The sequence below is a fragment of the Carassius gibelio genome, chromosome B4, assembly GCF_023724105.1.
Source record: "Carassius gibelio isolate Cgi1373 ecotype wild population from Czech Republic chromosome B4, carGib1.2-hapl.c, whole genome shotgun sequence".
Taxonomy (NCBI): Eukaryota; Metazoa; Chordata; class Actinopteri; order Cypriniformes; family Cyprinidae; genus Carassius; species Carassius gibelio.
This window is the reverse complement of record NC_068399.1, coordinates 17018576-17038198: the sequence shown is the minus strand read 5'-3', so window position 1 is coordinate 17038198 and position 19623 is coordinate 17018576. Positions and strand designations below refer to the sequence as shown.

Sequence of the window (19623 nt, the reverse complement as noted above, 5' to 3'; positions counted from 1 at the left end):
GACCATGTTTGGATCCTCCATCAAGACACTGATCCAAAACAAGCATCAATATCAACACAATATAATGTGTCACTGAGCACGGAATGAAGTTTCTGCCATGGCTGTCTCAGTTCCCTGACCTTAAACCCTGTAGAAGATGAGAAGAGAAGCAGCACCAACATTGAGCTGGTATTCTGAAGGATCTAGAGGGATTCTGGATGAAGGAATGGACTCTGTTATCTTGAGAAAAAGACGTTGCAATAATTGGGTGCCAATATTGGGAGACGAACGTGACCTAGAGAAAAACAGTTATTTCATAATGTGAGTTTCCCCCACTTTCCATTGTTTTACTTCAAATGAAAGTTTTGATTTTTGTAATTTATTTGAATTAAAGTTCAAAAGGATAAACAATGCAAGGTTATTTTCACAGCCACCTTTGCTTATATTTACCAAGGGTGCCAATATTAGTGGGCGGCACTGTATATATGTATATATATATATATATATGTGTGTGTGTGTGTGTGCGTGTGTGTGTGTGTGTGTGTAGTGATTCTGTCTTTTATCTTTCTTTTCTTTTCTTTTTATTAATTGGTGTTGTATGTGTATCAAAACAGCTATATGAAGCTACTTTGAGAGTTGTGAGGCCCATCATTACACAGAGCAGATGTGACTTGTCAAATCGAACAAGCTGTCTCTGCTACATTTCTTCCAGCTTGAGACCTGTGATCCATCAGAGAGTCAGCGCTCTACAGTAGTGACATATTAAAGACCGATTTTTTTGGGCTCTGATTTGCTAAAGATGTTATCAGTGGACCACATTGTGTACAAGAGAAAATCAGTAAAAGACACACTCCCCTCACTCAACCCCCAATTCCCAACCAGTACAAATCACGCTGCTGGCTATTTGAAAACAGGTCACTGGAACACAGAAGAATATCTGCTCTTTGCAGCCTGTTCTTTATCATGGGTACTCAATATATATTGTGAATGTTTTTGATTTATTTTTATTGGTATTGATGGTTTTGATACGTAAATACTCTTTTCAGTGCATTTGTAGTAATTAAACAGAACTGTGTGTGTGCGTGTACATGTGTGGTGAAAATATATATTGTGTGTTAAATTAAGTTGCAGCGCCTCCAAGTGGCTGTATTATTATTATTATTACATAGATGTATGGACAGCCACATATTTTTATGCCTTATGGTACATGACCACATTTTAGACCCCTTAATCCAGCCCCATACCCAACATTAACATTAGGAGTTTATTGAGGCAAAAGTGGTATAGTTAGTTAATGAGAATGTATGTAATAAAGTTCTCTTCGGTTGCCTTCAGTGATCCGTATGCAGTAAAAGTCCAAAGCAAATGACAGAAAATGTATTTCTATCAGTATGTTTGATAACTAATTAGTCTCTTTTGTCATACTTAACCAGCAAATCTCCTACAGGAGGCTTGTCTTTGCTGGGACATCTGCTCAACTTTAAGAGCCAGTGACCAAAATCATGGACATACACATGCTATGAGAATCTACAGTGCAGATGCCAAAACAATGAATGGAGGATAGAAAGTGTACAACGGTCTGATTCAAAGGCAGTGACTTCATCCGATGCATCTCATCCATTTGCTGCAACAATGACACAGCTGATGTGACAGGACATTGCAGTGTGTCTACGGACAGCCGATTATGCATTGACTTCCTCTGTCAGGACACAACAGCAGAAGGTGACCTCACTAAGAAGGACAAGTGACAGTTTGGCATCTGCCTAATGCATACAGGTAAAAACAGAGACACACAGAGAAATAAGTAATATAAAGCCTTTTATTTGCCTCCCTGAACATCTTTAACTTACTCCTTTACATTTTCAAGGCAACTTGGGAATGCTCAACAAAACCATCATCCATTTTGGCTCAACATACATATAAAAAATAATCAAAACGTAAAACCAAGAGTAAATGGAACATAAGTATAAAGTACTAAACACTTAAAATAAAATTAATCTCCTTTTCTTTCAAAAGAACAGGTCATCTCACTCAACCTAATGCAAAAATGCATCACAGCGGTTAGGTCAGGCGCTTATATATTTGTGCTTCATTTGTGCAGCACATTTTAAGACACTTAAATGAAATAATTCAACTAAGACTATTGAAAGTGTAATTAAGCCAAAGATCGACAACTTTTAGTCTATAACATTTTCAACAATCACCATTTAGTCTGGCACATTGGATCTTAAAGGCACAGTTCAACCAAAAATGCTAACACTGTGACACTAACATCACGTTTTTGCTTTCTTTCCACTGCGAAAAACTAAGATATTTTCAAGTTTTTGTCCATTTAATGGAAGTTAGTGTGGTCTGAAACAACATCAGACCCCATCGACTTTAATTTTATGGAGCAAAAAAAAGGGTTAGATGATCACACAGATTTGGAATGACGTTAATGTGAGTAAATGATAACAGAATTTTCATTTTCGAGTGAACTATCTCTTTGATGTCTTTAATTACACTTTATGTTAAGTTGTTTAATCAGCTTGTGCAAGTTTAGTGTTTTCATTTCATCTGCAGGCTTTATAAATCTGAAGCCTTCACTTGTGCTTCTGTATATTAGTAAGTCATGGAATATATCTTTAAGGTACTGTTCATGCATTGGCATTGGAAGATTCTGTGCAGGTTGAAAATGTCTGGTGCATCTCTTGTAGTGTTCTCTCTCTCTGCCAAGATAAATAAAATGATACATGTATATTAAAACTGCTTTTGAATACCTCAACAGAACTTCTGATGGAGATATTAAAGAAGTAATTCACAGAAAAAAATTAATTTGCTGAAAATCTACTCACCCTCAGGTCATCCAAGATGTAAAAGAATTTGTTTCTTCAAAAGAACAGATTTGGAAAAATGTAGCATTAAGTCACTTTCTCACCAATGGATCCTCTGCAGTGGATGGGTGCCAGTAATGACTCCATTCCATCAACCAGCATCTTGTTAAGTGGAAAAAAGCTGTGTTTTTAATGAACAAATCCATCAAGATGTTTTTAACTATGTACAAACGAATGAATATGAGTGGTCTATCAATAATATTGCGTTCTCCAGTGAAAAAGCCATCTTGTCTGAATCAGAAGAGAAATATGCACTGATCCACCACTGTTTACAAGTCTAAAACAGTTCTAAACAAATGTGTTGTGAGAGGGCAAGAGGGTATGAATTGTTTCACTGGAGGAAGTCATCTGGATTATGGACTTGTATTTTAAAGTTAAAATTCCTTAATGGTGGATTTGTTTATTACAAACACAAATCTTTTTAGCGTCACAAGATGTTAATTGATGGACTGGAGGCGTGTGGATTCTTGAGATGTTTTTATCAGCTGTTTGGACTCTCATTCTGACGGCACCCATTCACTGCAGAGGATCCACTGGTGAGCAAGAGATGCAATGCTGAATACATTGCTCTGAATCCGTTCCGATAAAGAAATAAACTCATCTTTATCTTTGAATGGCCTGAGGGTGCGTGAATTTTAAACAAACTTTCATGACTTCTGATTTTTTTTTCAGAATCAAAGTGAAACTTTTGTCCTTTATTTAGAATTTAAATGACTATTTCACCAAAATAAATCTGTCATCATTTATCATTTTCTCACCTACGTGTTGTTTCAAACCTTTTTCCTTCCATGAAAAAATACAAATAAAAATGTAAACTCTCTCTTAAAGTCAAACAGATGAAGGGGAGTAAATAATGACCAAAATTGGAATTTTTTGGCTGTATTATTCCTTTAATGTCCCCTGCAGGTTCTTTGTGTTGGTTGATCAATCCGATCTGGTAAAGCATTTTGGTAAACCTCTAGCAAGAAATCGGTGTTCCCCAGCAGTCTACAGTCTTCTCCAGACGCCCAGAGCTTGAACAGTGTGGCTCATAGGACATTGGGTAGATAGAGAGAGCAAAGCAGCATGTTCTGTCCCAGAGCAGGAAAACGTCTGAAAGCCTCCCAGGCATCTGAGAAAATGTTGTACTTGAGGAAGACGCGGTGCTCCAGGCTGGTGGGCAGACTGACATCTCTGCTCATAATGTAGATGCCGTCGTTGTGTAGCGTGCAGGTGAGGTTTAAGCCAGACTTTGACGTGTTTTCCTTAAGTTGCAACCATTCTCCCGTCTGCACGTTGTAGGACTGTACCGTCAGCATGTCCTCCGTCTGGCTGAGTCTCCGCCGGCCCAGTTCTGCAGGTTCTAGCTCGTGTGTGTAGCCTCCCACCAGGTAGATGGTGTCCTCCACTGAGAGCATCTGCTGCTTGCGCACATGAGCTGAACAGGAACGGAACACGGACCACGAGTCTGAGGCGGGGCAGTAACGCAGTACATTGGTGTTCCTATCTGTCAGACATTAGGAGAAAAACACTGAGATGATTGAATCATAAAAGATCATTTTAATGCAGTAATTTAAAATCAGAATGAAATGGTAATTGCAGTTGCTTTTCTTCCCTACTAAGATGTATGTACAGTATCTGAGTTGAGCGGCTTCTCAAATGTAGGACCAGACTTTAGTCCATTAAGAATTCACTGAATCGTTGTTTGCTAATGGTTGTGATCTCATGTGAGTGACGAGGGATTATTGTCCAATATAAATTACATCCTTTAAAATAAGCACAGTATTCCATTACAACTGAAAATCATCAGTTTTAAACATTTTGGTGCAATTTTTAAGACGTTTTCACTGTACCACAGACAATTTATTGGTACAATATGGCTGTTTAATAGTTATCAGCCATAATAAACAAATATATTATCAGACAGAATTTTAATAATCTTTCCCCTGGTTTCATAGACAAGACTTAGGCCTAGTCCCAGACTAAAATGTAAGTCTGAATTGTTTTCAACTGAAAGAAACTTGCACTGACTGATCTTAAAATATATCTGTGCCTTTGTTTTGTCTCAAGATGCACACCAGTTATATTTTTCCTAAGGCACATTTATAAAAATGACTTGAATATACTAATTGACCTATGGTGTGATCCTGGTTTAGTCTAAGCCCCGTCTGTGAAACCAGGCCTTTGATTGTTAGATGATGGCAAAAATGATCTAAAAGCAAAAATAGGGGAAATGCACAATAAAAAAAGATTATATATTGGCAGATGTTAAATTAAATAATAATCATTTTATATATTTTATCATCATTTTCCATATTTTTGCTGCTACCCTTGCCATAATTGAATACTCACTTAAAGGTAACTTATTACCTTTACTAAAATTATGGCAAATGAGGACATTTTTTTTGTTATGATCACTAACTGCTAAATAACCGTGTAGTAATACAAATTTTACACTATTTTACAGCAATTATATTAAATATGACAAAGTGAATTAAGCATTGCATATCTTTTGTATATTTATTTATAATGTACAATACATATTGATGTATGGATATATGGATATAGATATTTTGTGATTTGATAAAGAACATAGGGAATGTTTTAAAGATTAAGTGTTGAATGGAGGAAAATGTAATCTAAATGTTAGACCAAGAACATGAGATAGTTAAGTTTTTGTGTGTGTGTGTGTGTGACTGAACTCATCTCTCAGTAAAACACACCTCTAGAGGTATAACCGCCCATGACGTAGATCATGCCCTGACACTCACAGGCAGAGAACTCAGCGAGAGGATCAGGCAGAGACGCCACACACGTCCACCAGTCCTGCTCGGGACTATAACACTCCACCGTACTCAGACAGTGTCCTCCGACCGCATACAGCTTCCCACTCACGGCCAGGAGCTTGAAGTTGGATCTGGACACAGAAAGAGCGCTTACATGCACTTTACAAACCACAACAATTGGACAGATCGTGAGTGAATCGTACCTCTTCTGGTTCAAAGGTGCCACATGGTTCCACTCGTTCTTGCAGGGGTTGTAGCAGTGGCCCACAGAGATCTCTTGGCTTGTCATTCTGTATCCACCAACAATGAACAAGTAGTTGTCCAGCACAGCGGATCCATATCCTCGGACATTGATCATGTCCTGGGGAAGATTGTTGGCTAGAGGTTTCCAGCGTTGTTCTAGCTCGTTATACCTCAACATAGACCAAGGCTCGTCTTGATTTGCCAGGTCCAGACAGGTGTCAGTGAAATCTCCTATTGCAACTAAAGTGGCCGTGCCTTTCATGCGCATATCTCGGATCTGATCCCGCAGGGGAGCTGGCAGCATCCTGAACTCCGGCCTGCGCAGCATGGGGTGATAATAGCAGCTCATGAATTTCAAACAAGCTTTTCTGAGATCGTGCATCCCGTAGATATCAGAGAGCTTGAAAAGCTCGACGCAGTTCTCCTGCTTGATTTCCGACAGCAGCAGCTTTAAAATGGAAGTGACCTGCAGGAAGGACGCGGTCTCAATCAGGTCCTCCAGAGTCTCGTTTGCCACCTGAACTTGGGAGGTGTTGATGAACTCCAGCACGAGCTCCAGCCCCGGCGCGCTCAGTCCCCGCAGCTGCACCGACTCCTCCGCGGACTCGCGCATCCCGGAGCTGTAGAGCGCGCGGAAGTAATCGCTCTTCTCGATCAGCTTGCTTTTACTCACATTGTACGTCTTGTCATCCATCACGATCTCGATGATCTGCTCGGGGGATGTCATGTCTGCCGTGCTGGGATCCGCGGCTGTCGTTCAGAAGTGCTCGGTGCCGAAGCCTATATATGGAAATGTTCCGCGCATTCAGCTCACGTGCATGCATATGTTTCATAAACAAGCACGTCATTTGCAATTGCAGATGCAAATTCAAACAAACGGATGGTCAACACACACTACATAAGGAATGATGCTTTATAGATTCATCTGCCTGTTTAGATAGATTTAATTTGAGAGGTTTATACAGTCCATTTGCGATCCATTCGCACTTATTTAAACGCAGCTCTTATATAAACTGTTGTTGTTTAAATGAAATGGCAGTTTATTGTCGTTTATTACATTCTGCACTTCGGGTTTTCAAATGTAAATCACTTCCTGTTTTGGTCTCGTGGTTTGTGTTGCGTCACGATGCGTCCTGCTCGCACCTCTTTAGCGCAGTCTCTGGCGCAGTGTGTGATTTAATATACGTTATAAGAAAATGTTAGATTAACGCCTCAGAAGAACATATTTTAGGCTGTTTTGTTAAATGCATTATAAATGTTTAATTTAACGGTTATTATTAAACTATAAATTGATAATCGGTGGCGCTAATGTTGCGAATAATGTGCGCATACTTGAGGCGTTTAATACGCTTTTATTGTACCATTCTTGTATTTCCTCCGGGGAGATTTATTATCATAATTTATTATCGCGTTTTTAAATTGTATATTATATATTGTAGTTTATGAAATATATTTAATATTTTTTTAACACACACACAAAACGAAGTTTCTCCTTAAGGTGTATATTTCATAAATAGTCGGCCGGAATTGTTTAACGTTACTCCCTTTTCTGACAGGGTTTATTTTGTCGACGCACACAGTTTAACGCCAATGCTCAGACACAGGAGACATTAATTTTAAGAATCTTAAAGAACATTAATATATTATTCGGAATGGAAGAAAAGCCTTTACGAGTGTAAGTGTTGCGTAGTGGTTGAAAAGGGGCTTGTGTGAATGTTAGTTGGCTCGCCACCCCTGGTAATGAGTAATTTCAGTCGTAGTAGACGTGTGCGTGTAAAAGACTCACGTGTTTTTGTGTCCACGCTGTTCTTATATTTCATCCCCTCTCAGACTCGCATGTGGTGACGTTGAAGGACGAATAAATGCTCTGTTCAACCGAGTGAACGCCATTCAGAAGAAGAGCGGGCAGTTTGATGTGGGTCTGCACGTGGAACTCTTATTTTAAAGCGACACGCGTAAGAGCGAGCTGTTGGTTTAACTTTAAAACGATGTTTTTCAGCTGCTGCTGTGTGTTGGTGAATTTTTTGGAAGTTCCCCTGAGGCTGAAGCAGAATGGGAAGCATACAAATCTGGTGCCAAAAAGGGTAAGGTTTCCTTTTAGGTTTGAAATGTTTTTTTTTTTTAATCACACCAAGCACTGAATTAATGAGTGTTTTTTTTCTAATCCCCCAGCACCTATTCACACATACATTCTCGGCGCAGCCAGCCAAGAGACTGTGAAGTATTTCCCAAACTCTGATGGCTGCGAGTTGGCAGAAAACATCACATGTTTGGGTAAGATTGACCTATATATTTAAAACCATTCGTTCATTCAACTTATTTAGCAAATAAGTGAAGATTAATTTTAAACTGATAGATCCATAACACAGACCTGCATCCTAAAATAAGTTTTCAGCAGTCTCAAAAAACCAATATGAAAATGCTAAATTCAAAAACATAAGTTTTGCAAGCTTTAATGCACTTATGAAAATAACAAAAGCTGTCAAATGTTACTCTCAAACTGTATAATTTAGCTTTTTGTAATTTTTGTAATTTGTAAAGGAATGAAAAAAAGTTTAAATACTATATTGATTGCATTCAACTTTACATAAGTTTATAAATGCACTAGCTTTTTTCACATAATAAAAGCAATAAAACCTTCACAGATGTAGTTCAAAACCTTTGGATCATATTTTCATTTTCTTCTGTCATTGGGCAAACTTCTAACCTTGAAGCTCATGGTTAGGCATAAAATAATGTGTTGAGAATCATTCATAAATGTAAAAAATCCTTGTCGTTCTGGTGATTAAGGGATAATACAAAACTTCTTCACCTGATAAGAAATGCACATCATATTTTGTGAGAACATGCTAGAGCAAAACAGCCACTGTTTTTCTAGTCAACGTCTCAAAATAAGTAAGGAATGAGTATAGGATTTCATTCAGCAAATATGATGCAGGGTTGTGTAATGCTTTAAAATGAAGCTCTCTGTTTGAATTAAACAAGTATGCTTGTTTTTTTTTGTTTTTTTTTTGCACAGGTCGAAGGGGTATTTTCACCGGGGCATCAGGGCTTCAGATCGCCTATGTCAGTGGCAGAGAAGCTCAACATGAACCTGCTCCCTCACACTGCTTCACCTCTAAAGACATTGCAGCCCTGGCGGCCCCGCTTCTGTCCAACTCCAAATTTCGAGGAGTGGACGTTCTCCTGACCTCGCAGTGGCCTCGAGGCGTGTGGCAGTATGGAAACAGTCCTGTCAGTCCTGTGTCCTTTAATACATTTGGATCAGTTTTACAGGAAATTCATGAATGTTTTCAAGGGTCTTTTACTTTCTTGTCTTTTTGTAGGAAACCGATACAAAGTTTTGTGGGGTTTCGTCCATCGCAGATCTCGCTGACAAGCTGAAGCCCCGCTATCATTTTGCAGGACTGGAATCGGTTCATTATGAGAGGCTGCCTTACAGGTATGGCATTACAGCATTAGGATATGTTTTGCTTTTCAGATGATATCTGTTTTACAAAATGTGTGTGAATTTGCAGGAATCACGTGGTCCTTCAAGAGAATGCTCAGCATGTCAGCAGATTCATCGCATTGGCAACTGTCAACAATCCTGCTAAAAAGAAGGTGGGGTTTTTTTTTGTAAAGTTTTACTTATTATTGTAGTTAGTCTTTTTATTTGGTTGTATTAAATGTCTTTTTAATTTTTTTATTTTATTTCAGAAGTTATTTCATTTTGTTGCTATATTTAATTTCAAATGTTTTTTTGTTTGTTTTTAATTAATAACAGAATTGCTTAAATTTAATATTCAAAAACAATAATTAATTAACACGAAGTATAATTTTTAGCAAATCTCAGAATTAATATCTGTATTTCATACTGCATATTATAATACTATCATATCTGAATTCACTTGTATGCATTCATTTGAGTTTTTTTGTGTTTCATTTTAACATTTTGGAGAAAAAATAATTTTAATATAATCCTTAACATGAAACTAATTATTAGACAGACTGAATTTGTGAATCTTCTCTTCTAGTATTTGTATGCGTTCAACATTGTCCCGATGAAAAACATGGACCCTGCAGAGTTAATCAAGCAGCCTCAGGATGTCACAGAAAATCCCTACAGGAAACCTTTGAAAGATGGAAAGAAAGAAAAACCACCACCATCCATGACAGGCGCAGAGGTTTGTGTGTGTGTTTTATGTTTTTGAAAGAGATCTCTTACCAAGGCTGTATTTATTTGATCAAAAATAGTTACTATTATCAGTTTTTGTGCAAAAGCAAAATGATTTTTTTTTTTTTCAGGATTTATTTGATGAATAGAAAGTTCAATTGAACAGTTGTATGGTGCTGCTAATAGCCTTGTGGGCAGCACACCTACATAAAGCACTGTGGATCTTTCTGTTGAATTATTCCATCCGTCCTCTTTCTCTCCCACTTTGCTTCCTTTCTCATATAATGTCCTATAACAATAATAAAAAGGCAAATATGCCAAAAATAAATCGTAAAAAAAGAACAGGATGTATTTGAATGGAAATCTTTTAGAACATTATTATTGTCTTCTCTTAATGTATCTTATTTCAGTGAAAAGATCATCTGAACTTCTCCTTTTTGTTCAGGAGGAACCAGCACCCCAGTTCTTCTTTGATCTGGCCCAGAATAAACCACAGCACCAGCAGCGTCACGGCAGGAAGAGACAAACAGACGGAGACAGACCTAACTATCCCAAACAGCCCCGAAGACCCCGTGAGTCCATTCCACTCTAATGGAGTAGAAAGACATCAGTCTAATGCATCAAACTGGACTGGTTTTTATAACCTTGTAGAAATATTCAGCATAATGTATTTCAAGCCTTGATTTCTTCTCTCACTACAGCACAGCCCACTGGACCCTGTTGGTTCTGCCTTGCGAGTCCAGAAGTCGAGAAGCACTTGGTTATAAGCATCGGAACACATGTGAGTCCACAAAATATGTATTCTATAGCCCAATGTCACTATAGAAAGCTTTAAAAACCTTGTGCCTTAACGTGACTAATCTATTTCCAGTGTTACATGGCTCTTGCTAAGGGTGGTCTCACTCCCGACCATGTTCTCCTGCTGCCCATTGGACATTACCAGTCAGTGGTGGATTTGGCATCGGAGGTGGTTGAAGAGATGGAGAAATACAAGGGTGCAATAAAGAAGTTCTGTAAAAGCAGAGGCCAACGGTGCATCCTGTTTGAGAGGAACTACCGCAGCCAGCACCTCCAACTACAGGTCCAGACAAAACTTTGTCTCATTCATAATGCGATTGTGGTGTCTGCCTGAATAGACTGAACTTGACAGATCCTAGGTCAGTCTTAGCAGCACCACATATATGAAAGAGAAAGTCTGGTAAACTGATAGCGGCGTGGAGAGTGTGAGAGACGCCCCAGCCCTCCACCAATCACAGACTTCGACATCATTTCATCAGTTTAAGTCTGAGCAGATAGAGAGTCTGTCTGCAATGGCGAATAACAAGTTCTGAGGGACGTGTTCCCGGTGATGACCAAATACGTGATTTTCCAAAGACCTCCTTATGAAGAAGCAATGCATAATGGTTTTAACGGAACCTTCGTTTGTGGTCCTCAGGTAGTGCCGGTGTCCATGGAGAAGTGCAGTACAGAAGACATCAAGGAGGCGTTCATGACACAAGCTGAAGAGCAGCAGATGGAGCTGATGGAGATTCCAGCTCATACAGACCTCAAACAGGTACATGCCATCTGTCTCTATCTCAAAATGAAAACACAAAGATTTAGATGTAATCTAAAATAGATCAATTTAAAAATGAAATGCATGTTAAATGTTTTAAAAGGTTAGACTGGATTTAATTTTTGTCTGTTGGGTTTGTGCGCTGTCAGGTTACACTCATTTTCCCTCTCTCTGATATACTGATCTATGTAATATTATCTATGAAGTGAATGAGAAAGCAGATCACGAGGAGACCGAGAGAATCTGTTTTGCACTGTGACTGTAACTGTAATATCCCCCATTACAGATCGCTCCACCGGGAACGCCCTACTTTTACGTGGAGCTGGATACGGGCGAGAAGCTGTTTTATCGCATCAAGAAAAATTTCCCTTTGCAGTTTGGCAGGTAATTGTTACACAGACAGTTCATCACCATGAGTTATACATATTTGAATGTTTATTGCTCGTCTGTAAAAACCTGCTCTGTATAAGCGCTTATACGGTCTGTATATGTGTGTTTGGCCTCAGGGAAGTGTTAGCGAGCGAGGCGCTGTTGAACATCCCCATGCGTGCCGACTGGAGAGAGTGCAAATGTACAAAAGAGGAGGAAGAGGATCTGGCCAAACAAATGCGCTCGGACTTTGAGCCCTTTGACTTCGCACTCGATGACTAAGCAACGATTCAGATACATCTGACTTGATCCCTTCACATTAATGAACTCAGTCAGTGTGTTAGCTGTTTATTTTACCGTTTTATGCTTTTTAAATTGTCTACCATATACATTTTCCTCTTCCTATCATTTGCAAACAGTTAGGGGATGGCTGTTATCACAGTGGTCTTTCAAGAGATTTTTTTTGGTGATGTATCTCATCCGTTATATACAATTAAGTGTGGAATTTAGTTGTGACTCATAATTAAAGTCATTTTTCAGTTTTGTAAAATCTGCATTTCTCTTTTGTAGTAACAGTGTGGTTTACATCCTTGATGTCCTTTTGAGATTTTACTGCTGTTTGAATTTGTACTTAAGTACACTAACAATCATGTCATCTCACAGCCTACAAAAGACATTTGAAACAAAATGGTTATTAAAATATTAATATTAAATATTAATAAAACTATTTAAATCCATATTTAAAACTATTATATATGGATTGTTGAATATAATTTTTATATAATAATAATAATAAAAATAATACAAATATTCACTCTAAATATTTTAGTATTAGTTAGCAGAAATAACCCAAATATCATTATTTAATACAAAAAAGTTATGACCATTACAAGGTCAAACGTCGTTTTAGTAAATTTTTAATTGTAAGGATAATGTATAACCTAACTAATCACGTATTACTTATAAATGTCACTAAAATGAAGTATAAATTTTAACTTTCAGCGTTTGCTCGAATAATTAAGTCGAATTTTCGTTGTTTTGTGACAAGACCTTTATTTTGATAAAGTAGAAGTAGTTAAAGACTTTTTTTTATTATTAATTTAATTTACATCACAGAGTAAATCTGTAAAATACACTATTTAAATACTTTTAAATTTAATAAAACGACATGTACTTAAAATACACAAAATGTATTTGCAATTAAAATAAACGACTCTAGTTCAATGCTTCGGGGACTTTTATGTTCAGAACGCGGAAGTGCTGCAGCCGGAGGCACTAAAGTCACGTGAGGATTTGTCACAACAATGCATTCGTTGCACAGTTCTGACCATTTTAGCACGTTTATAGCGTAAAAAAATCTGTCTATCTGCAAACGAGTTGTTGATATGGACGAGGACGGATTGCCCATCGTGGGATCAGGAGTAGATCTGACAAAGGTTAGTTTAACATTGCAACATCAGCTACTGCTCACATGATCGTCTGACATAGAAGTTAACAGTGATAATTATACTTTCTTTCTTAAGGTTCCAGCTATTCAACAGCGAAAAATTGTCGCTTTCCTCAACCAGTTCATCGTTAACACCGTCAGGTTCCTGAACCGGTTTTCCACAGTATGTGAGGAGGTTTGTTCACCTGTCAGCACATTATTCCCCTCTTTACATTAACTTAAATGTAACTTAAGTGACCTGAATATTTTTTTTTTCTTTTCCAGAAACTAGCAACAGTATCATTACGAATCCAACAGATTGAGACCACACTAAGCATTTTAGAAGCAAAGGTAAACAAAGGAAGGGTTTTCTAGGAGTCTCAGTGGAGTGCCAGGGGGTCAAAGGCAGCAAAAAAAGTTTTTTCTTTTTTTTTTTTAGTAAATTAATATAAATGAATGAGTAGGTCATATTTAAAAAAAATTAAATGCAATACTACTAGTAGTAAAATAATATTAAAAAAGTAGAAAAAAATCTAATACAGTAGCTCAATAGAAACCACTATTTTAGGATTATCCTGATTAAAAATATGTTATATAAATGTGCAGTTAGCTTCTATTCCTGGTTTGGAAGATGTCACGGTGGATGGAGTGAGATCATCTACAGAAACAAACGGTCCTGCTGCGGCTGGCAGTCATGCCACGGGCCCCACTTTGGGTCCCCCTGTTGAGGTAACATTTATTCTTGAGATTTCATTGTCAAAATTCATTTATTCCACTGTGTTCTTGAGGTATTTATAGCCATAATGGCAATTTTTTGGGTATTAATACACAGTCTTTGTCCATTCGGGTTTCTCAGCAAGCACAAGTGGCCCCTCAGGAGCCAAAAGCAGATGCCCCAGCAGAAAATGTAATGACTGTAGCCAAGGACCCACGATATGCCAGATACTTGAAAATGGTGCAAGTGGTATGTGTGTTTTTCGTAATGAAAAATGAAAATATGCAGACAGGTTACTCAGCCTCAGACATCCAAAATGATAAGCTTTGTTGTTTCTTCATAGGAAAGAGATTTGGAGAAATTTAGTATTATATTAAACTAGGGCTGCGATAAATCGCAGTTGATATTTAATGTGCATCTTGTCATTAAAGCCGGATATAATCCACAAGTAACTCCAGTTCATCAGTTAATTTCTTGTGAAGTGAAAATAAACACATTCATAACTAAGATATTTTAACTTTAATCCATCAATTCTGGGCAGAATAACGGTCCATAATTTATAATAATGCTACTTGAATTATTCTCATTCTGACGGCACCCATTCACTGCAGAGCTTCCATGGGTGAGCAAGTCAAAAGCTACATTTCTCCAAATCTTTTTTTGATGAAGAAATAAACTCATCTTCATCTTGGATGTCAGTTTTCTGCAAATTTTCATTTTGGGGTGAACATCTTCGTTTACAATTAAATCATAACCTGAGTTTCGTCATTATCAAACTCACATTTTGTCTAGTCATGACTAACGTGGAAAGTTGATGTATATGCCAATATTTTGCTCTTTCGCTCAGGGTGTTCCAGTCATGGCCATTAAAAATAAGATGGTAATGGAGGGTTTGGACCCTGGTTTGCTAGAGTAAGTGTAAACAACAGTAAAAACATTATTTATACATGTTTATAGTCACTAAATGTATTGGCAATGAAGTGTTTATATTGTAGCTAATTGATTTATTTCATTTCCCTTTTAGTACCCCTGATGCACCTGTTCCAGATGGAGCCAAAAAAGGATTGGGAGATCAAGATGATGACAGCTCAGGCAGCGAATCATCTTTCAGCGACTGATCAGCTCCGCCCCTCACGGCTAATGAGCGTTTTGTTGGACTTGTGTTGAGCCTTGCTCATCTCAAAGGAGGGTAAATGCAGTTGAATGTCTTTACAGAGGACAGACACTGAGTGATGGCACTAAGTTTGTTTTACATCTCCGAGACCACATACTTGACATCTTTAGTGGTGGTTTCTGAGGGCACTGGCCTACTGGGTGAGATCGCTAATGATTGTGATGATGATTGGTCCATTTCAGTGCTACTTTCATGTGAATTATCATGAATCTCTCATCTCTTGCCTGACATGTACATGTCAAATGCCTAGTATGTGCATCTAATAACAATAAAAATATGCTGTTGGGTGTTTTAATGAAGTGGACAAATGCAGCCTTGTAAATCTGTTCATAAATTTAATGTAAATGTTCATAAATTGAATTTAGCAGAGTAATTCGATTTTTTGTATGTGTTAATTTAGTTGCAACAATCTTAAACTGACTTTGAGTCAGTTTTATAAATAACAAAAATGACTGTGTGTTAGATTTGTTTGTAGGTTTCTAATAATACTAAGTGTTGCAAAGTCATTACAGATTTGCTTATAGTGTCTTTTTCAAAATCAAACTTGCTATTAAAAGTTGTTATATCTCAAATCAGTGAAATGCAGTTATTTTAAAACCTACACTACCATTCAAAGTTAGGGATTGGTAAGATTTTTATTTTATTTTGGAAAGAAATCTCTTATGCTCACCAAGCCTGCATTTATGTGGTCAGAAATGCAGTAAAACCAGTAATATTGCAAAATATGATTACTATTTGAATGTATTATTTCAATTAATGTTTTATATTTGAATGTATTTTAAAATGTAATTTATTCTTGTGATTCAGCCATTCCTCTTCAGTGTCACATGATCCTTCAGAGAGAGAGAGAGAGAGAGAGTGTGTGTCTGTGTGTGTGTGTGAGTGAGCAAATATGAAGTTTTATTTTTTTTATATATAAGTTCAATATTTTTTTTAGTCATGCACAACATCATCATGTGTTTTTATTATTTCACAATTACAAAGTCAGACACATTGTGCAAGCATGGACATTTTTGCATTCCACTTCATAAAGTGCAAGATTAAAACACACCTATTGCTCACTTTCAGCTGCACTGAATTTTCAAAATGATTATGGAGTAAAACAACATAAAGCAAGAAGCTCAAACTATAAACACAGCAAAGACTGATTGACAGTAATGCGGATTACTCAACTATTCTGTCTTGGTTGATCATAAATGCATTCTAAAATAAGAATCAATATGAGGCAGCAAAGCTTTATAGATTATTAGGCACCAAGTGGTTATATTTCAAGTACATGTTTATGCCCTTTTTCTAGAACAAAATACAAGCTACAAAAATGATACACTGCCAATGATTACACAGTACTTCAGCAGATCTTTCAACATGAAAAAGGTAGTAAGTTGTATAAAAATACAATTCTATTAAAAATGCAAAAAAACGTTGAAACATTCAGTAACGGTATGATGTCATGGTCAGGAATACTCCATTAAATTAGCAGTCAGTTTCAGTGTGAATTGCTGTAAAAAGAAATAAAAGAAATGTTAATATGGTCTTGGAGGCACTAAAAGGAATCCAAATGAATATAATTCTTTGATTAGTTTCACTTTCGATGAATGCATCTATGCAGAAGTCAAGTCAAGCCCCAAACTTTTAAATAACAGTGTAAGTCTAATTTTATATGCTCACCTGGAACTCTCTGATGTATGTTAAAAAGAAGAAGACAAAACTGAAAGTAGTGATCCATTCGCACGCGACACTCGCTATATGAAGTGTGTAGTCCTTTAGAAGCAGGGAAACAAGACAAGCAACTTTAAACATTCAGCAATGCATTTTTTGCTAAAATGCAACCACTGGAATGTGTGGTTAGTGACATGAACTCTACCTTATCATTGGTGTCCCAGTGAAGTTTGCTTGTTCCGACGGGAATTGCACAAAAAATTGCTGGAAGGAGGCGTTAAAGACAATCAGTTTGATCTGAAATATAAACAGTGCATCTCTTTACATGGAAAACCAGCATGTTGTGATCACAATACTGGACCAGCCATGTAAGCAGATGCCAATCTACACCAGAAAAACCAACCAACAGCATATTTTGTACCGCTGGGAAAGGATACTGGGTAATACGGCTAGAGCGGCCAGTCCAGCGAAGAACACACGGAAATGGCAAATAAACTTAGAACATCCATAAGGAAGACCTTGGTATGATATCACACACTGAATGACAGCATATATAACCCCAGATAAGAAAAATAGTAAAGCACCGAAATCATGGACTGCCATCACCGTCGTCTCCTAGAACACAACAGCATACATGAGCACCATTAAAGAGAGAGGTAGCATTTCCTTCCAAACCTGTATGACTTTCTTTCTTCAGTGAGATATTATGTTTTTGTCTGTTCAGTGAGGTCCAAAGCAGTTTTGGATCTCAGCGACTTATGGATAAAACACACTAGAACTATCTTTTTTTGGAAGTACATTGTGTCAAAAAGCGAGTCAAAAATTCTCGGCTGAGCTAGATATACCTGAAATGTAGCCACCAATAACATGCCGACACATGAGACGATGCCAAAAGCAAAAGCAACCTTGTTCAGACAAGGGGACACAGCGCCGGTTCTCTCATGGACCCTCTCCACAAATTTATATTCAGCATACATAGTAGCAAAGGCTGGAAAACAATAGATGTTACGGATTAAAACTATAGTGGAAATTGCTGTAACAGAATATTCACTCATGCATTTAAACAGAATGCAACTACAAGCAGGATAATGCACTAAAAAAATAGTTTCAACATGAATTCAGTAGAGTTGCTATGATGGTTGTTGCAGTGCTACTCTGTGATTTGGCATTATGTTTCATTTCTGCAGTTGCTTGAGGTTTTAGTTGTGGTGCTGTGTTATAACACACTGAACTCCAGCTGGGTCACGGATGGGGAAAATAGTTTTTTTTTCGTTTTCAGCAGAAAGAGAAGTGAGACCAGATTGAGTGCTATTCCACTGTTACTAAAGAAAAGTACACTTGAGACATTCCCACTGCTTTCCCCTCACATGTCAAAACCAAGCCGTTTGCGGCTGACTTCAAGTTGTGTAATTTCCCATTGGTTGTGACACACAGAAAGCCTAATCACAAGGAGTTCCCTGAAGCTGCAGGTGGGGGATTCGCACTTTCTGAATTATGAGCTGGAAATGAAATCAAATCAAAGTGAAATCAGATGACTGGTTGTTAGTCATACCTGCAAAGGCAGTGACCGTCGACATGAATCCAAACACACAGCTCTCCGGCGGAGTGGCCCCCGTGTCACTTTTCAGAGACATTAACAGAAATAATAATAATATAAAGAACATTCATATTTGTGAAGCAATTCAGAAACATTTAATCATAAACGTGCAATATTTTATATTTAAAAACACATGCAATTTCCACAGTTTACTGACTGACAATAATACTGAATGACCATTACATATACATGACTTTGAATTAAAAATATTTATTATTCATTAATATAGGGTTTAATCATTGTTAAATATATTTATTTATAATATAATATTGTCGTTTTTAAAGAGTTTGTCCTGTTTCCTGCACTGAATACTGATTTTGAACTCGAGCCAACACTCAACTTTTGACTAGAAAACGAAACTAAACGAACTGACTGCAAAAACTTTTTTTGTTGTTCAGATTCAGATTCTTATATCTGTCAGCTTTATATAAATACCAGATTAAAACATAAAACTTAGTCTTGTTCCTAACATCGTAACTTTATACGCTATTTCTGGTTTCTGTTATTTTAAGAGTTGTGAAGTCGTGTAGTCCAGATGTGTAACCAAACTTAAATCAAGCTCAAGATAAAAAGACAAGTGACATACCTTATATAAGGAAGGACAACATCAACATCTCGTCGAAATAATGCGATGATGTAAGATATAATGAACGTGCTCGATGACCAGATTACCAGAAAAGTAGGTAAAAAGCACATTCCTTGCATGAACCAAAACATCTCTCCTCAGGGCTGGGTGTGATCGGTGCATCACCATCCACCGAGACAAAAGCGAAGTGGACAGCAGAGATCAGACATAAAGACACGGAAACTTCACTGAACAAATACTGTGTGAACTATGTACAATTACTCGACGTTTATAACTGTATCTACAGTGTCACGTGTTCACTGGGAATCTTTCTCTTCCTCATTGTTTTACCCATATACTGTTACCACTAGCACATGTGAACAACGCACAGATCAGTTCTTTCTTTCGTTTACTGCATTAATACATTAAATCTCTCTGTTCACTTTTAATGTACATACATGAAAACACACACACACACACAAACTTTGCCATGATGGCTTAAGAAATGAATTGTGTTTAGTTATTTGTCAGCTATTTGCAGGTGAAA

General features: G+C 37.4%; 4 protein-coding genes across 8 annotated transcripts; 2 read left to right on the top strand and 2 right to left on the bottom strand.

Annotated features, from left to right (window-relative positions):
- Positions 1-1784: 1784 nt before the first annotated feature.
- Positions 1785-7017, bottom strand: klhl42 (kelch-like family, member 42). 3 transcript variants are annotated; one of them, XM_052554837.1, is made up of 3 exons: positions 5821-6982; positions 5555-5748; positions 1785-4338 (listed from the first exon to the last, which is right to left on the bottom strand). In XM_052554837.1, exons 1-3 carry the CDS (start codon positions 6585-6587, stop codon positions 3881-3883), a joined length of 1419 nt encoding a protein of 472 aa, XP_052410797.1. In that variant the 5' UTR covers positions 6588-6982; the 3' UTR covers positions 1785-3880. The 3 variants fall into 3 exon arrangements, with proteins under 3 accessions (XP_052410797.1, XP_052410796.1, XP_052410795.1); XM_052554836.1 differs by having other exon boundaries at positions 5603-7017; XM_052554835.1 differs by having other exon boundaries at positions 5555-6587.
- Positions 7018-7112: 95 nt separating this feature from the next.
- On the top strand, positions 7113-12490 carry cwf19l1 (CWF19 like cell cycle control factor 1). The gene is made up of 14 exons (XM_052554834.1): positions 7113-7535; positions 7691-7775; positions 7860-7944; positions 8033-8134; positions 8880-9094; positions 9187-9302; positions 9379-9463; positions 9877-10026; positions 10462-10588; positions 10718-10797; positions 10888-11097; positions 11452-11571; positions 11858-11955; positions 12078-12490. Exons 1-14 carry the CDS (start codon positions 7513-7515, stop codon positions 12220-12222), a joined length of 1641 nt encoding a protein of 546 aa, XP_052410794.1. The 5' UTR covers positions 7113-7512; the 3' UTR covers positions 12223-12490.
- Positions 12491-13201: 711 nt separating this feature from the next.
- Positions 13202-15830, top strand: washc3 (WASH complex subunit 3). 3 transcript variants are annotated; one of them, XM_052554841.1, is made up of 7 exons: positions 13202-13376; positions 13464-13562; positions 13652-13717; positions 13973-14095; positions 14199-14330; positions 14929-14993; positions 15106-15830. In XM_052554841.1, the coding sequence occupies exons 1-7, from the start codon at positions 13326-13328 to the stop codon at positions 15197-15199; spliced, it is 630 nt and encodes a 209-aa protein (XP_052410801.1). In that variant the 5' UTR covers positions 13202-13325; the 3' UTR covers positions 15200-15830. The 3 variants fall into 3 exon arrangements, with proteins under 3 accessions (XP_052410801.1, XP_052410802.1, XP_052410803.1); XM_052554842.1 differs by having other exon boundaries at positions 13203-13376; positions 13973-14097; positions 14216-14330; XM_052554843.1 differs by having other exon boundaries at positions 13206-13376; positions 14223-14330.
- A 369-nt stretch (positions 15831-16199) lies between these two features.
- Positions 16200-19382, bottom strand: dram1 (DNA-damage regulated autophagy modulator 1). The gene is made up of 7 exons (XM_052554840.1): positions 19098-19382; positions 18467-18534; positions 17760-17902; positions 17352-17529; positions 17120-17178; positions 16924-17016; positions 16200-16754 (listed from the first exon to the last, which is right to left on the bottom strand). Exons 1-7 carry the CDS (start codon positions 19226-19228, stop codon positions 16710-16712), a joined length of 717 nt encoding a protein of 238 aa, XP_052410800.1. The 5' UTR covers positions 19229-19382; the 3' UTR covers positions 16200-16709.
- Positions 19383-19623: the final 241 nt, after the last annotated feature.

Excerpts from the sequence above, each read along its gene's own strand:
- cwf19l1 (XM_052554834.1), top strand. The coding sequence starts at position 7,513 with ATGGAAGAAAAGCCTTTACGAGT. Across the intron at positions 8,135-8,879 it reads AGAAAACATCACATGTTTGG|GTCGAAGGGGTATTTTCACC; the intron begins GTAAGATTGACC and ends TTTTTTGCACAG. Across the intron at positions 11,956-12,077 it reads TTCCCTTTGCAGTTTGGCAG|GGAAGTGTTAGCGAGCGAGG; the intron begins GTAATTGTTACA and ends GTTTGGCCTCAG.
- dram1 (XM_052554840.1), bottom strand. The coding sequence starts at position 19,228 with ATGTTTTGGTTCATGCAAGGAATGTGCTTTTTACCTACTTTTCTGGTA. Across the intron at positions 17,530-17,759 it reads TATTGGTGGCTACATTTCAG|GAGACGACGGTGATGGCAGT; the intron begins GTATATCTAGCT and ends GTTGTGTTCTAG. Across the intron at positions 17,179-17,351 it reads CGCTCTAGCCGTATTACCCA|CAATTTTTTGTGCAATTCCC; the intron begins GTATCCTTTCCC and ends GCCTCCTTCCAG.
- klhl42 (XM_052554835.1), bottom strand. The coding sequence starts at position 6,587 with ATGACATCCCCCGAGCAGATCATCGAGATCGTGATGGATGACAAGACG. Across the intron at positions 4,339-5,554 it reads GGGCGGTTATACCTCTAGAG|ATAGGAACACCAATGTACTG; the intron begins GTGTGTTTTACT and ends AATGTCTGACAG.
- washc3 (XM_052554841.1), top strand. The coding sequence starts at position 13,326 with ATGGACGAGGACGGATTGCCCATCGTGGGATCAGGAGTAGATCTGACA. Across the intron at positions 13,718-13,972 it reads TAAGCATTTTAGAAGCAAAG|TTAGCTTCTATTCCTGGTTT; the intron begins GTAAACAAAGGA and ends ATAAATGTGCAG. Across the intron at positions 14,331-14,928 it reads ACTTGAAAATGGTGCAAGTG|GGTGTTCCAGTCATGGCCAT; the intron begins GTATGTGTGTTT and ends TCTTTCGCTCAG.